This window comes from Salmo salar, chromosome 24 (genome assembly GCF_965601325.2).
Source record: "Salmo salar chromosome 24, fSalSal1, whole genome shotgun sequence".
NCBI classification, from domain to species: domain Eukaryota; kingdom Metazoa; phylum Chordata; class Actinopteri; order Salmoniformes; family Salmonidae; genus Salmo; species Salmo salar.
In genome coordinates this window covers 37,303,559-37,320,025 of record NC_138314.1, presented here as the reverse complement: position 1 = coordinate 37,320,025, position 16,467 = coordinate 37,303,559, and the positions used below count along the sequence as shown (strand labels likewise).

The 16,467-nt window shown below is 42.2% G+C and overlaps 1 protein-coding gene across 1 annotated transcript; it reads left to right on the top strand.

Moving 5' to 3' along the window:
• Positions 1 to 6,444: 6,444 nt before the first annotated feature.
• Positions 6,445 to 16,162, top strand: aqp3a (aquaporin 3a). The gene is made up of 6 exons (XM_014172437.3): positions 6,445 to 6,682; positions 12,254 to 12,380; positions 12,582 to 12,719; positions 12,845 to 12,960; positions 13,067 to 13,284; positions 13,596 to 16,162. The coding sequence occupies exons 1-6, from the start codon at positions 6,575 to 6,577 to the stop codon at positions 13,801 to 13,803; spliced, it is 915 nt and encodes a 304-aa protein (XP_014027912.1). The 5' UTR covers positions 6,445 to 6,574; the 3' UTR covers positions 13,804 to 16,162.
• The last annotated feature ends 305 nt before the right edge of the window (positions 16,163 to 16,467 follow it).

Genomic DNA, 16,467 nt, shown 5'->3' with positions numbered 1-16,467 from the left:
TTTTCCAACAATTGTTTACAGACAAATGATTTCACTTATATTTCACTGTATCACAATTCCAGTTGGTCAGAAGTTTACATACACTAAGTTGACTGCCTTTAAACAGCTTGGAAAATTCCAGAAAATGATGTCATGGCTTTAGAAGCTTCTAATAGGCTAATTGACATCATTTGAGTCAATTGGAGGTGTACCTGTACCTATTTCAAGGCCTACCTTCAAACTCAGTGCCTCATTGATGACATCATGGGAAAATCATAAGAAATCAGCCAAGACCTCAGGAAAAAAAAAAAGTCTGGTTCATCCTTGGGAGCAATTTCCAAATGCCTGAATGTACCACGTTCATCTGTAAAAACAATAGTACGCAAGTATGAACACCACCACCACGCAGCTGTCTTACCACTCAGGAAGGAGACTCGTTCTGTCTCCTAGAGATGAACGTACTTTGGTGCGAAAAGTGCAAATCAATCCCAGAACAACAGCAAAGGACCTTGTCAAGATGCTGGAGGAAACGGGTACAAAAGTATCTATATCCACAGTAAAACGAGTCCTATATCGACATAACCTGAAAGGCCACTCAGCAAGGAAGAAGCCACTGCTCAAAAACCGCCATGAAACAGCCAGACTATGGTTTGCAACTGCACATGGGGACAAAGATTATACTTTTTGGAGAAATGTCCTCTGGTCTGATGAAACAAAAATAGAACTGTTCGGCCATAATGACCATTGTTATGTTGGGAGGAAAAAGGTTGAAGCTTGCAAGCCGAAGAACACCATCCCAACCATGAAGCACGGGGGGTGGCAGCATCAAACCTGTCGGAACTCATTTATTCCCGACTTCCCAGGTGCAGTGCTTGCAGTTAGCCACAGTCACTGATTCCTTCCAAACGACTCATTGTGGAATTTGCAATTTCCAACTTGTTGTGTAATGTTTATGTGCAATGGCCGATGAGCACAGTATTCTCGTTTTACCTATAATTTCTCTTCATATGACAAGGATTAAAAACGATTTGCCAGTAGATTGTCGACCTGATTCATGATGATGACTGCTAGCTAAGATTTTGAAAGTATGATGTTGACATGATCAGTCCAATCAAAGCTACTTTACATATACTGTGATTTGATGCAATTTTATCTGTTGCCAATGACCTTGAGCCTTCTTGGAAGGGCACTTCTAATGTAACTCTATGGCAGCACTCAAAGGGCTTGAATTTTCGATGTCTACCTTTACACTTGGCGGTGATGTGGCGTCCCCATGAGTGACAGAACACTGAGCCAGTCACGGCGAAATGCTCCGTATTTTCGTCCGGCTTGCCCCACTACCACAGAAAGCATCTACCTAGGCTGAAACCCCTGCATTTTGGAGGTTCCTTAAGAAAAAACAAAGATACCGTGTTTGTATGCAGCTTTATTAACTTATTATATATATATATATACATTGTTTGCAAGCTGATATTGAATTTTTTTGCTTTATTTTACTAGGCAAGGCAGTTAAGAACAAATACTTATTTTCAATGATGGCCTGGGAGCAGTGGGTTAACTGCCTTGTGCATGTGACAAATACTATTTTATTTCATTTAAAATGCTATGGTAATAAAAAATGTAAGTTTACACACTCCCAGGAATTTCATACATGATGGATCATTAGCTTATACACTAACTTTCATACATCTAGATGGCGTGGTGGGTGTGGAGCCAAAGACAGCAGTGGGGTCAAACTGTAGACCCCAGTTCCTACATTTGAACATAGGAATTGATTTTATCAAACAAAACTATGCTACATTTTATCTCTGGGACACTCAGGATGACAAATCAGAGCAAGATTACTGAATGTAAGTACATCATTTACCTTCAGAAGTGAATGTATCAAACCAGTTGCCGTGATACATTTTTTGTTGTTGTTGTGCACTCTCTTCAAACAATTGCATGGGATTTTTTCAATGTAATTGCAACTGTTAATTGGACATGACAGTTAGCTGAACAAGAATGTAAGCTTTCTGCCCATATAAGACATGTCTATGTCCCGGAAAGTTGGCCGTTGTATAATACGTCATTCTAGTCACAATAGCGCACGCTAGCAACAACCTTCCCAGTTTAGGGACACAGATACGGGACACAAAACAAATACGCTATGAACGTCAGAAAAACGGACATATTTGGAAATTGTGGAAATGATCTATGTAACCTACAGTGCCGTGAAAAAGTATTTGCCCCTTTTAAAATGTTCTCTACTTTTGCACATTTTTGATACTGAATGTTCAACCAAAACCTGATATTAGATAAAGGGAGCCGGAGTGAACAAATAGCACAACAATTACATACTGTACTTATTACATAAACAAAGTTATGCAACACTCAATGCCCTTGTGTGAAAACGTAATTGCCCCCACTCTCAATAACTGGTTGTGCCACCTTTTTAGCTGCAATCACTCCATTCCAAAACTTCACATTTGTTGCTTATTAGCCATTTTCACGTTGACTTGATTGTGCGTTTTGGATCATTGTCTTGCTTCATGACCCAGCTGTGCATCAGCTTTAGCTCACAGATGGATGGCCTGACATTCTCCTGTAGAGTTATCTGATACAGAGCTGAATTCATGGTTCCTTCTATTAAGCCAAGTCGTCCAGGTCTGTTGGTATGAGGTTCATACTGTGGAATGCAGTGTTTGGTTTTCACCAGGCATAATGTTGTCCAAAAAGTTATCATTTTGAATAATCTGTCCTTAGAACATTCTTCCAAGACTCTTGATGATTATCCAGGTGCTATTTGGCAAACTTCAGTCATCTTTTTGAATGACATGGGTCCCATTATGCCTGGCGAAACCCAAACTCTACATTGTGGTTTGAGAACATATGCCGCGACCTAACGAATGTTCTGGGAACTTCACAGAACCAATTTTAGGTTTGCTGGGTAGTCTGTCATGCTCAGGAATACCACTCAATTCTGTGCAATTGGTGTTGGCGGCCATATCTCTGAAATCCATCCCACCCTCAAACTTTCTATGGAGGCAGACTTCCCTGTGATTGGGATTCCTGCTAAATTCAGCTGTCAACTTTATTATCTCACAGGGGGGAATTAATTTGGTCATCACACTGTACACAAAGACATTAAAAAGCAACAATCAACATGAATATACACAACATGGGCCTCCCGGGTGGCGCTGTGGTCTACGGCACTGCATCGCAGTGATAGCTATGCCACCAGAGATTCTGGGTTCGACATTCTCCCGAGTCCGTATGGGAGTTGCAGCGATGAGACAAGACTGTAACTACTACCAATTGGATACCATGAAATTGGGGAGAAAAAAGGGTTAAAAAAAATATATATACACAACATGAATGTACACAAAAGATGTTTACATACTGAGGAAATTCCAAGGAGAGGCAATATGTTATCCCTAATCAAGCCCCATTGTGTCCATCTCCCATATAATCATGTCACAATAGATGGGTTGTTTTTTTAGCAACAAAACGGACACGTGCGCAACTATGTGGAAAAACAGACAGGGTTGGCTTAGATTGGTGACAACATGTAAACTGTATTTAGTCTACAATGTTTATTGAAAGCATAAATACATTTGCACAATGAGCGCTTGTTGTCTCTCAAATACTGTACATCGATACAGTTGTTGGTTAGCTAGCTATCAAATTTGATCTATATTAGTATTAACATTAAATCACCTAAAACAAGACATGGTATGAAGAACAAACGAGCCACTTAAGATTCCCCACATGGCAGTTTTTTGTCAGTCTTGTTAGCAATCTGGCCATCCAGAATCACAACAACATGCTGACTTCTACCCCATGGAAGTGTACATTGTTTTTGTGATGTCTGCTAACCAGTCTATGGACAAACAGCTGTTTGTCCAATGTTGTTAGCTATCTAATTATTGGACGGGATTTTCTGGCAGGTGAGATCAGGTGGGACCATTCTAGCCAATGAGAGGGCAGATACGCGTGTGCGCAACAGCACAAAGTTGATTTTCTCAAAGTTGCCAGAATGCCACGTGTATCCACTTATATCAGTACATTTGTAACAGCCTAAACATTATGAAACTTCTATTAAATCAAATAAGCCTCACGTAATTCAACAATGTCATAGACATCAATACTCAAAATGGGCTTATCTCACGCTGACAGATTTTAGGAGGAGTAAATTCTTTCGCTTGGCCTCTTCCTCTCTGGTTTTAGTGTTAAGTAATATTTGTCTTTCAAAAAGTCTGAATGACACCTGACGTGTCACAACAAGATAAACACAAACTACATAAACACAATGGAGACCATTATGTCCACCACCACCGCAATGCTTTTCTCATGAGTTAGAGGTAACTGCATATATGGAGTGTGTCTGATAGTGGACGTTGCGAAACAAGTGGGAGGATCAACACAAGGGGGTGTATCGAAACCTAACCCCACAAAGTAGAACTGCACCGTTAGTCACATGTTGTCAACATGTGGTCAACCCTCCATCTGGAGACGACCTGGGTATTCAGGCTTGGCTTTTGATCCAACCCTGAAACACCCAAGTCTGCTTATCAAGGACCTGTTGAGCAGCTGATGTTTAGGCTACAATGTGGTTAGACCAGGGCTGGAACAAAATCCTGCACACCCAGTAGCTCTCCTGGAGGATGGTTGCCACCCTTGATTTAAAATCTTGCACCATTACAACCAAATGCTTAAAAAAAAAGTATTACTTTATTCAATGATTCAGAGATCAAATGGATAAAGTGAGCTACTTCAAATCAAGTTATATAACTCAATATGAATATGTAGATTTTTAAATAATTGATATTTAAGTGTGCCTTCATGAATTAAATTTATACAAATTTCCCTGACTTAAACCCTCATTTTCAATATGTCCCGCACAGATTCACAGACTAGTGGCAAATAAACTTGAACAATTAAAAAAAAACATGTTTAACCTTTATTTAGCTAGGCAAGTCAGTTAAGAACAATAATCTCTGGATTAACGATCTAATGTTAGCTAAATGTAGTAATGAATCATTTGGCTACATTTCTTTAAATTGACAATTCTGTGAGCGGTCTTGTGCACGTTTTAAATTGACACAATACCTGTTAGCAAAGGTGTCAGAGATGACGTGCAGGAGCTTGCAGGGATTTGTAGATTTCCATGATGTCTACTTTGTTGCTAATAACCATTTTTGAATCTGAGAGTAAATAGTGCCGAATATATTGATAAAAATCACCTTTTCCGAGAGAGATTTACATGGTTATCAAAACATCACGCCAGGGAAAGCCTACACAAAACACAGCCCTTTAAGTGTTTCTACAATCCCCTATGGGAAAGAAATGAATGGTTGAAAAAAACTGTCTCAGCCTCATTACAAAATGTGTATAATTGCATAAGATTAGCTATAAAACCACAATTTTCTTTCTGCCACCTGGAAATATGTTTAGAATTGCAGGAAATTAGCTCTTCCTCTTCTGAAGTGATGTCTTCTGATTCTCACACTCTCTCTTCTCCTTTTAGTTTATCCTGTTTCTTTGTTCTGCCTGAAACGTCATCACCATGTACTGTTCCTGCTTTGTCTGCTCTGAATAGAGGTGCCTGTCAATATCTCTATAACTGCTCAAAATGCATGCTTCTCACACCAAGAAGCAGTGTGACCCCCCCCCCCCCCCCCTGTTGAGGTACTAGAGTACATTGCATTCAACTTAACTGTGAAAGTATAGATTATACAGTATATTATAGATGCAATCAGTTCTTGAACAAATATGATGTACCTTGATGTTTTTCTGTTATCTGCTATATCCAACATTGCATTTGATATTCCAACACAATAGGAAGCCCTATACAGTACATTGTGAAGTAGCAAAGCACAAATAACAGAGTACAAGTAGTCTACGTCAATTCAAAACATATATCACACTAGCATGAGTAGAGATATCCAACCTAACACTCACATACAGTAAACTATGGCCGTCCCTTTCTTCCCACAAATAACTAAAATACTTTAAACATTTTCAGTATAGTGGTTTTCACGTTCTGTCCGGTAGATCTGAGTGCACTCAACAAACTGCCAGCTTCATTACAGACACCATGCAGGGCCCTGAGGCAGGCTGACACATGTCAAGCAAAGGGCTGTCAGACAGTTCTGAGATCTGTTGATGTATTACCAGATGATAGTATGGCAAGCTCATAAAGCATGTGTAAGGTCTATCCCTATAACTGGTTTTGAGTGAATCGCACCTCTATTCAGACCAGACAAAGCAGGAACAACAGAGAAAATGGACAGGCGGAAAGGAGAAGAGAGAGAGTGCGAATCAGAAGAGGCAGACGGAGAGAGAGAGTATTTGGGAGTTACAAGGGAGAGAGACTGAGGGAGGGAGGGAGAGAGATTGTGGGAGGGGGAGAGAAGGGAGTGTTCGAGGAGGCTGTCTTTGGCAGGAGCCACAGGAAGTCCAGGTCCTATAAGAGAAGGAGGCCAGGGCCTCATCCATCACACACACTCAAGAGGCCCTACCTACCTACTGTCACCAGACACAGTACAGGAGGCCAGGGCATCAGCCATCACACACACTCAGGAGGACCTATCTTGCCGAGCATCACTGAACCATGGGAAAACAGAAGATATGGTTGGACAAGCTGGCACGGAACTTCCAGATCCGTAACCTGCTGCTGCGCCAGGCTCTGGCAGAGTGTCTGGGTACCCTCATCCTGGTGGTAAGAGACCCTCTATCTGTCACCACCTTACTCACATTCTCATTCATGATATGTATGGTCAGGTTATTCTCAAACATTTTACACATCTATAGTCAGGTTATCCTCACTCATTTTCCACATCTATAGTCAGGTTATCCTCACTCATTTTCCACATCTATAGTCAGGTTATCCTCAATCATTTTCCACATCTATAGTCAGGTTATCCTCACTCATTTTCCACATCTATAGTCAGGTTATCCTCACTCATTTTCCTCATCTATAGTCAGGTTATCCTCACTCATTTCCCACATCTATAGTCAGGTTATCCTCACTCATTTTCCACATCTATAGTCAGGTTATCCTCACTCATTTTCCACATCTATAGTCAGGTTATCCTCACTCATTTTCCACATCTATAGTCAGGTTATTCTCACTCATTTTCCACATCTATAGTCAGGTTATCCTCACTCATTTTCCACATCTATAGTCAGGTTATGCTCACTCATTTTCCACATCTATAGTCAGGTTATCCTCACTCATTTTCCACATCTATAGTCAGGTTATTCTCACTCATTTTCCACATCTATAGTCAGGTTATCCTCAATCATTTTCCACATCTATAGTCAGGTTATCCTCACTCATTTTCCACATCTATAGTCAGGTTATGCTCACTCATTTTCCACATCTATAGTCAGGTTATCCTCACTCATTTTCCACATCTATAGTCAGGTTATTCTCACTCATTTTCCACATCTATAGTCAGGTTATCCTCACTCATTTTCCACATCTATAGTCAGGTTATGCTCACTCATTTTCCACATCTATAGTCAGGTTATTCTCACTCATTTTCCACATCTATAGTCAGGTTATCCTCAATCATTTTCCACATCTATAGTCAGGTTATCCTCAATAATTTTCCTCATCTATAGTCAGGTTATCCTCAATCATTTTCCACATCTATAGTCAGGTTATCCTCAATCATTTTCCACATCTATAGTCAGGTTATCCTCAATCATTTTCCACATCTATAGTCAGGTTATCCTCAATCATTTTCCACATCTATAGTCAGGTTATCCTCACTCATTTTCCTCATCTATAGTCAGGTTATTCTCAATAATTTTCCACATCTATAGTCAGGTTATTCTCAATTTTCCACACCTATAGTCAGGTTATCCTCACTTAAGCTTTCCTTGGAAGAGTAGACTGCATGTTTTACTTTCATGATTTTTTGCCACAATAAATATTAGTTTGAGCATATTCATACCTGTATCTCCTTGAAATATGACATTGCAGGTTACATTTTCTTGGCTCCTCTTGTCTGTATTAATTCTGAATTAACAATAACTTGAGTATGGATCATTGTTGTAGTGCCAAGATGTGAGAGCGATGGATACTGGTGGATAAGTTCAGCATGGGTTTACAGGTTGTGCTAGCCTTTGCACTTGACTTCAAAGTGACAGGGGTCGGGAATGTGAGACTCATATAGGCAGCTGTAAATCACACTCCTTGAGTCTGTACAAAAATATGCTTGCTCTTGTTGGCAAGAACATGGACACCTGATACTTACCCAGCATAACGATCCAGGATCCTAAGCTCCCCCGACAACCTCATGCCCTTCTGCTGTCATATTTGAGGTTGGTGTGTGTGTGTGTGTGTGTGTGTGTGTGTGTGTGTGTGGTGTGTGTGTGTGTGTGTTTTTGAATCATATCCATAAACACACATTCACACACACGTGTGTTTGTAAATCTCTGTGTACTTGACACATGTTGTGTCTGCCATATTTGTTCCTTTGTTCCATTCTTCATCATGGTGACATGGCACAAGACTTGTTGATATTGAACACAGAGATATTGGTAGTTTAGAATTCAACATAGTGTATGTTGTGTGTAAGATGTATGTCCCTGAGGAGACTAAGCAGTGCTTGACTTGGACTGAAATATGTGTCGGTACTCATTTTTTGGTGCCGGTACTGTTTATATTCCGATGCATGAACTCCACAATACTGTTGAGCTAATATTTTATAGGAGGTGCAGGATCTCAAGCAGTAGAACATTTGAGAGCTTCAATTTAGCACAAAACTATGATATTGTAACAATTTGTTTTTAAAAAGAATATTAGGGATGATTGCTTCTTGCTTGAACTTTTGACCGCTGTTGATTGTTGCCCTCTTAGAGTGGCCTTTTCCTAGAAGGACTCATCCCTCCACATCACTCGGCTTTAATAAAACTGACAGATTAAATCTTCCCTCAGTCATTCACATAAAGGAACCCAGACTCTTGGCCATTGGCCATGTTAAATAAAGAAACAAGACAAATGAAACAACCCCTGCTATTTGTATTGTTATCTGGCTCTAGCAGTCAATGGCCACTAAGCACCTACTGGACAGTTTAGCGAGAATACAACCTGCGGGTCTCTAGGCAGTTAACTTCCACTATTTGGCTCAGAGAGTTGATGGAGGGATCATTCAGTCTTACTCCCGGCTGCAGACTCTTTCACAAACGTTTTAAACAAAGTTTTTCTTCAATGCTTAATGTTAATGTATGTTATGGGAGGAAGTATTGGGAGTGACAGCGACAACACAATGGGTGAAACGTGAACACGCCAAATGCTCTCCAGGACACAGGTAGACGTCATCTGTCTTCAAGTTGTGCTAATGACTAAGTAATGTAATGAGTGAACAGGTAGGCGTTCTAATGACTGATACTCAGGGAGGGAATAGGAGGAACAAAGGGCAGGGCAGGGTTGTTTATCTCTGTCTGTATGTGTTTTTTGTGTGTGTGTGTGTGTGTGTGTGTGTGTGTGTGTGTGTGTGTGTGTGTGTGTGTGTGTGTGTGTGTGTGTGTGTGTGTGTGTGTGTGTGTGTTTTTCAGTGTATGTGTGGTTTTCAGTGTGTGTGTGTGTGTGTGTGTGTGTATGTGTTTTTCAGTGTATGTGTGGTTTTAGGTGTGTGTGTGTGTGTGTGTGTGTGTGTGTGTGTGTGTGTGTGTGTGTGTGTGTGTTTTTCAGTGTATGTGTGGTTTTCAGTGTGTGTGTGTGTGTATGTGTTTTTCAGTGTATGTGTGGTTTTAGGTGTGTGTGTGTGTGTGTGTGTGTGTGTGTGTGTGTGTGTGTGTGTGTGTGTGTGTGTGTGTGTGTGTGTGTGTGTGTGTGTGTGTGTGTGTGTGTGTGTGTGTGTGTGTATGTGTTTTTCAGTGTATGTGTGGTTTTCAGTGTGTGTGTGTGTGTTTCAGTGTGTGTGTGTGTGTGTGTGTGTGTGTGTATGTATGTATGTGTTTTTCAGTGTATGTGTGGTTTTCAGTGTGTGTGTGTGTGCGTGTACCCGCATTAGATTTGGCATGCGCACAGCTTCACCCCTATATATGGAGAACAGATCTCTGCATTCTTTACAATTGTATACCTGACTCCAGTTTACACTGAAGAAATAGGAATATAGTGAAACTAAACTGAAGTCGTCAATTAGAAGCCTCTGAATGAATATGATGTCTCTGGAGTGAAGGGGACCAGTTCCATTTCCAGGTGGTCAGTGGGGAGCCAACAGGCACTCTTTGTCTCTGAAGGTCAGCGGGTGACAGTGACTATCAGCAGACAGGTCTTTCCTGAGCTCTTACAGGATCCCCTGTGTGTGACAGGTGGTTGGACATACAGAACACGTCCTTCAGGCCCCAGCAGTGGTGTGCATGTGCACCACCCAGGAAACAATACAGTCCTTACATAAACCCAGGAATTAGGGGGGAAAACAGCAATAATTGTTCTCATTATATTTCAGCTCCATTTATGAAACAGTCTGTGTGCTCTGCTTTGCTTAAATCCAAGAGGCGGGAGACCACATACTGCCACACAAAACCACGGCTGACCACCCCTAGATCACTATCTTCAAACAATGTTCATAGGAGTGCATAACTGCGGGAAGTAGTTTGGGGAAGAAATGTGCAGAATAAAGGGATATCTGGGTGACCAGGTCTATCGCTAAACATAATGTTGCTGTATGAGGACACAGCATAAACTGCCTGACATTCTGGTGAGTGATTGCGTAATGTAGTCATGTAATGTCATGGTGTAATGCTGTCATGACATGCTGTCGCTATCACCAACAAGCCATTTAGACAGCTGTGATTTAGGTGATTCATTCTGTTAGATGATGTCTTTTAAGTCATTGCTCACTGTGTCATGAAACTTCAAATGATTCTGAGAATAACCTTTCGGAGTAATTTGATTCGGCTAATTCAGTCGACTCTTTGGCGCCGTACTGACATGTTATCAGATGCCGCTGACATTTGACTACATGTCCAAAGATGGTACCCCTGAAGTATTTTTCCACCGAGTTGGAAGCATGAGGCCCTCTGGTCTCATCAGGACTTTAGACTGGGCTCAGTGATGTTGAACCTATGCTAGACGCCAAGACCTTTATCGAGAACTATGGTTCCTCGCAACTAACCTTAACTTATGTGCCCTGTGGTCTGAGTGGGATGCATCCACTCCAGGGGGCCTTGCGACTGGATCCCATTTCAATCTTTAAGGTGTCCAGTTTCATTTGCACACCCCTTCTGACCTGTGCTGACCTTCAGGGATGACAAATCTAGGATATCCGTTTGTACACTGAAAAAATATATAAATGCTACATTTTTACTGAGTTACAGTTCATATAAGGAAATCAGTCAATTTAAATAAATTCATTAGTCCCTAATCTATGGATTTCACATGACTGGGCAGGGACGCAGCCATGGATTGGCCTGGAAGGGGATAGACACACCCATTTAGGAGCTAGGTCCACCCAGTGAGGAGCCATGCCCAGCCAATCAGAATGAGTTTTTCCCCACAAAAGGACTTTATTACCGACAAAAATACTCCTCCGTAACCCCTCCCCCTCCTCAGACGATCCCACAGGTGAAGAAGCTGGATGTGGAGGTCCTTGGTTGGCGTGGTTACATGTGGTCTGCGGTTGTGAGGCCGGTTGGACGTACTGCCAAATTCCCTACAATAACTTTGGTGGCGGCTTATGGTAGAGAAATTAACATTCAATTCTCTTGCAACAGCTCTGTTGGACATTCCTGCAGTCAGCATGCCAATTCCACGCTCCCTCAAAACTTGAGATATCTATGGCGTTGTGTTGTGTCACAAAATGGCACATTTTAGAGTGGCCTTTTATTTTCTCCAGCACAAGGTGCACCTGTGTAATGATCATGCTGTTTAATCAGCTTCTTGATATGCCACACCTGTCAGGTGGATGGATTATCTTGGCAAAGGAGAAATGCTCACTAACAGGGATGTAAACAAATTTGTTCTCCAAATTTGAGAGAAATTATCTTTTTGTGCATGGGATCCTTTATTTCAGAAAAAAAACACTTTACATGTTGAGTTTATATTTTTGTTCAGTATATATAATTTGTACCTACAAAGCCTTTTGATGCACAAAGCTTGAGTGACTATTGCAGTGTGTTAACATTGCAAGGTGTATGTTTGGCTCTGCTCTGGAATTACACACCTAGTGCTCCTCATATGCACTCATTACAGTCCTCTTTTTGCAGACGATGTTGGCGCTCAATTTCTGTTGGTACTCATGTTATACTTTTTGTCTCTCCCCTCTCTTGACAGATGTTTGGTTGTGGTGCGGTGGCTCAGCTGGTGCTTAGTGGAGGATCTCATGGCATGTTCCTCACCGTGAACTTTGCTTTTGGCTTCGCTGCCACCCTAGGGATCCTGGTCTGTGGCCAGGTATCAGGTACGCACATCATGTGATTAGGTGTAGAGGTTCTCCTTGAGCAGATTTGTTCCCATGAGTTGTTCTAAGGCTCAACCTATAATAGTCATGTGTTCTTCTGCCTGATAAATGACTGTGTTGCAGTGTTGGAAAGGTACGTCCTTTTGGAAAGAAGCCGTCCTGCTTTAATGTTAACAATCTCTCAACGTGTGTTATTCCCAGGAGGCCATCTAAACCCGGCGGTGACCTTCGCCCTCTGCCTGCTTGGGAGAGAACGCTGGAGAAAGTTCCCAGTGTACTTTGCCTTCCAGACACTGGGCGCTTTCCTGGGCTCTGGGATCATCTTTGGTCTGTACTTTGGTGAGTCCTCGGACATGTCCATGGCTGGAACAGATGCATCCATTGGATGAATCCGTGTATAGTGTAACACCTTGTTACAGTTGATGTTATCTCATGATGTTTGTCTGTGTGTAATCTCCTCTCAGACGCTCTGTGGGGCTATGCTGGACAGCTCATTGTTACCGGGCCCAACGCCACTGCTGGCATCTTCGCCACCTACCCTGGAGAACATCTCAACCTGCTCAATGGCTTCTTTGACCAGGTTAGCATCTTCCTTCTGCATACAACCCCGAAACTGATTAGGTCAGGGAATAGAACTACCAGTATATTGGGAATTCTTCATGTTAATGGAAGTGTCTCTATCTCAGGTGATTGGCACGGCAGCGTTGGTCGTGTGTATCCTGGCCATCGTGGACCCCTATAACAACCCCATCCCCCAGGGCCTGGAGGCCTTCACGGTGGGCTTCGTGGTGCTGGTCATTGGCCTGTCCATGGGCTTCAACTCCGGCTACGCCGTCAATCCTGCCAGGGACCTGGGGCCTCGTCTCTTTACCTCCCTGGCAGGCTGGGGCACCGAGGTCTTCACGTGAGTCCTCCCACAATCCTCTACAACTTTCTGCATTATTCTAGTTGCCTCCTCATCTCTCTGCTTGTCTTCACACCTCTTCTTATGTATCCTAGCACTATACGTCTACCCCTCTGTTGAATGTCCTGGTTCGGGATTTGTGCGTTATTGATATGCAGATGAGACAAAATGGGAGATGTTAATGATGGATCAAACAGATAAAAGCAGAGGATGCCAAGATTAAGAATATATCTTTCTCCGCTCTCTTGTGTACTCCATGTCTTTGCTTCTCTCTCTCTCTCTCTCTCTCTCTCTCTCTCTGGTCCTCACAGTGCCGGTAAGTGCTGGTTCCTGGTGCCCATCTTTGCCCCGTTTATAGGCTCCACCTTCGGGGTGATAGTCTACCAGCTGATGGTGGGCTACCATCAAGAGGGAGAGGCTCGCGACAAGAAGAGGAGGGAGGAAGAGGAGAAAGAGGAAGTCAGAGTCAGACTCACTAATATCACCAAAAAGGATGCCCTAAAGGAAGAGATGGTATGAGTCTCTTAACCTACCACTCTCCAGCAGCCTTCACTCCCCACCACTACCACCACTACCACCACCACTACTACCACCATCACCACAACCACCACCAACACCATAACCACCACCATCACCTCGACTACCATCACCACCTCGACTATCATCACCACCACCATCACCATCACCACCACCACCACCACCACTACTACTACCACCACCACCACCACCACCACCACTACTACTACCACCATCACCACCACCACCACCACTACTACTACTACCACCATCACCACCACCACTACTACCACCACCACCACCACCACCACCACCACTACTACTACCACCATCACCACCACCACCACCACTACTACTACTACCACCATCACCACCACCACTACTACTACCACCACCACCACTACAAGCATCCTGTACCCCTAAAGCCAGTCCCAGTGGGGGGTATGGTCTCCTGGAGGGCCGGTGGGTCCCTCATCATCCTTGACTCTGACAGCTGTGTGTCTGTAAGGAGACAAATACAGCACACACATGCACAATGGACCGCAGTCTTTTCCATAGCATTAGCATCGCTACAGTACCGTAATTTCCGGACTATTGAGCGCACCTGAATATAAGCCGCACCCACTGAACTTTAAAAAAAGTATTATTTTCAACATAAATAAGCCGCACATGTCTATAAGCCGCAGGTGCCTACCGATACATTGAAACAAATGAACTTTACACAGGCTTTAACGAAACACGGCTTGTAACAAAAATAAATAGGCTTTAACGAAACACGGCTTGTAACAAAAATAAATAGGCTTTAACGAAACACGGCTTGTAACAAAAAATTTAAAATTAGCAGTAAGCTTTAGTTGTCTTTTTGCACTGAGTCAATTCCTCACGCTGCTGTTTCCAACATCTTATCATCAACTCATTAAGACCAAGCTCCCGTGCAGCAGCTCTATTTCCTTTTCCAACAGCCAGATCAATCGCCTTCAACTTGAAAGCTGCATCATATGCATTTCTCCGTGTCTTTGCATGATGAGGGTGACAAAATGACTACCGTAATCAGAATGATGGGAAGTTTGAGAGCGCTCGATTTAATCTAAACAGTAAACAAAAAAGTTGTTTGACCTTAACCCATTCGGCAATTTCAATGGTCTAATGAAAGCTTCATGCCTCAAAAAAACTGAGCACATCACAGAATATGTTTTTTTGGAAGCGGGAAAAATCCATATATTAGCCGCGTCATTGTTTAAGCCGTGAGGTTCAAAGCGTGGGAAAAAAGTTAGGAAATTACGGTATATCTAGCTCTAGGCTTCCTTTGTCTTACATTGCAGCTTAATCGTGTCCTTAAGTAAAAAGGGTGAATGTCATGACTCAAACAGAATTATATTAATTCTAAACGTTTAGAAGCAATGGAAGTTTATATCCTAATATCTTTAGGGCTACTGTTTGAAATGTTTTCTATGTTTTATACTGATTGTATGTGTCTCAGAGGAGGCTGGTGGGAGGACCTATAGGAGGACGGGCTCATTGTAATGTCTGGAATGGAATTAATGGAATGATATCCAACACATCAAGCATATGAAAACTACATGTAGTTGACTCCCTTCCATTAATTCCATTCCAGCCAATACAATGAGCCCGTTCGTCTATAGCTCCTCCCACCAGCCTCCTCTGATGTGCCACGACCAGAGGATTGGAATTTCTAAAATGTCAACATTCCTCTCACAAGGAAATGCCTGCTTTTTCTTGTTATGGAAATTGAACGAATACCTTCAAACAGTGAACGTAGGTTGAATTTAACCAGATGTTATCCTGGTCAGACGAAAGAGAACACCTCTCTATGGGATAAGTAGTGTGGTAACAACTTTTGATTAATGCTTGTTATGTCATTACATGTAATACAGACTGTATACTGTCTATCTGGCAAGGTAACAAGACTACAACCAGAAAACAATCCGTTCTGTATATCTTATTGTTCAGAGAGTTAACAACTAGCTAGCTGTGAAGCGTTCAAGCAGTATACTTTGATTGTTTCATGGCAACACAGCCTTCTGACCTCTCATTGGAGTGATGAAAATCACTGTTCTCCTTTCCTTAATCAGCCAAACCTCTTGGGTTTCTCACCATATGAAAACATTTGAGATTCATTGATTTGATTCATTGAGTTCATTGGGTTTGATTGCCAACACTTTTTGCTTGTAAATATTTGCAGTATTTAAACCTGTCAATAAACCACTGCCATATGTGCCTTGTGTCAGTAACACTTTGCTAGGGTTCTAATGCCTGTGCCCTAAGACCTTTGGTATATTGTTAGTTGGGTCAGGAATATTTTTTGTACTATCATTATAATAAAGTTATGTTATGGTTTAAATATGGTTCATGTTATGAGGTTTCATGTCTTGTCCTGTTCTCTTCTCCTTCTCCACACATGCACGCGAACGCACACACACACTCATGCACACCCACCCTTGTACTGTAAAAAAAATGGCCACGCCCTCCCCCCTCATTGAATTAACTCAACAACAAAAATTAACCACCACAAATAACTATAACTGTAGCGATACTGTGTTTATAAATGTGGATATCAACTTTGCCCCTTCAGCATGGTTTTGTGGTACAGTCCATGCCAAGCAGGGCTAAGGGCCAGAAGGTTGCGGGTTCGCCGACCACCAAGGA

Excerpts from the sequence above, each read along its gene's own strand:
- aqp3a (XM_014172437.3), top strand. The coding sequence starts at position 6,575 with ATGGGAAAACAGAAGATATGGTTGGACAAGCTGGCACGGAACTTCCAG. Across the intron at positions 6,683-12,253 it reads TGGGTACCCTCATCCTGGTG|ATGTTTGGTTGTGGTGCGGT; the intron begins GTAAGAGACCCT and ends CTCTCTTGACAG. Across the intron at positions 13,285-13,595 it reads TGGGGCACCGAGGTCTTCAC|TGCCGGTAAGTGCTGGTTCC; the intron begins GTGAGTCCTCCC and ends TGGTCCTCACAG.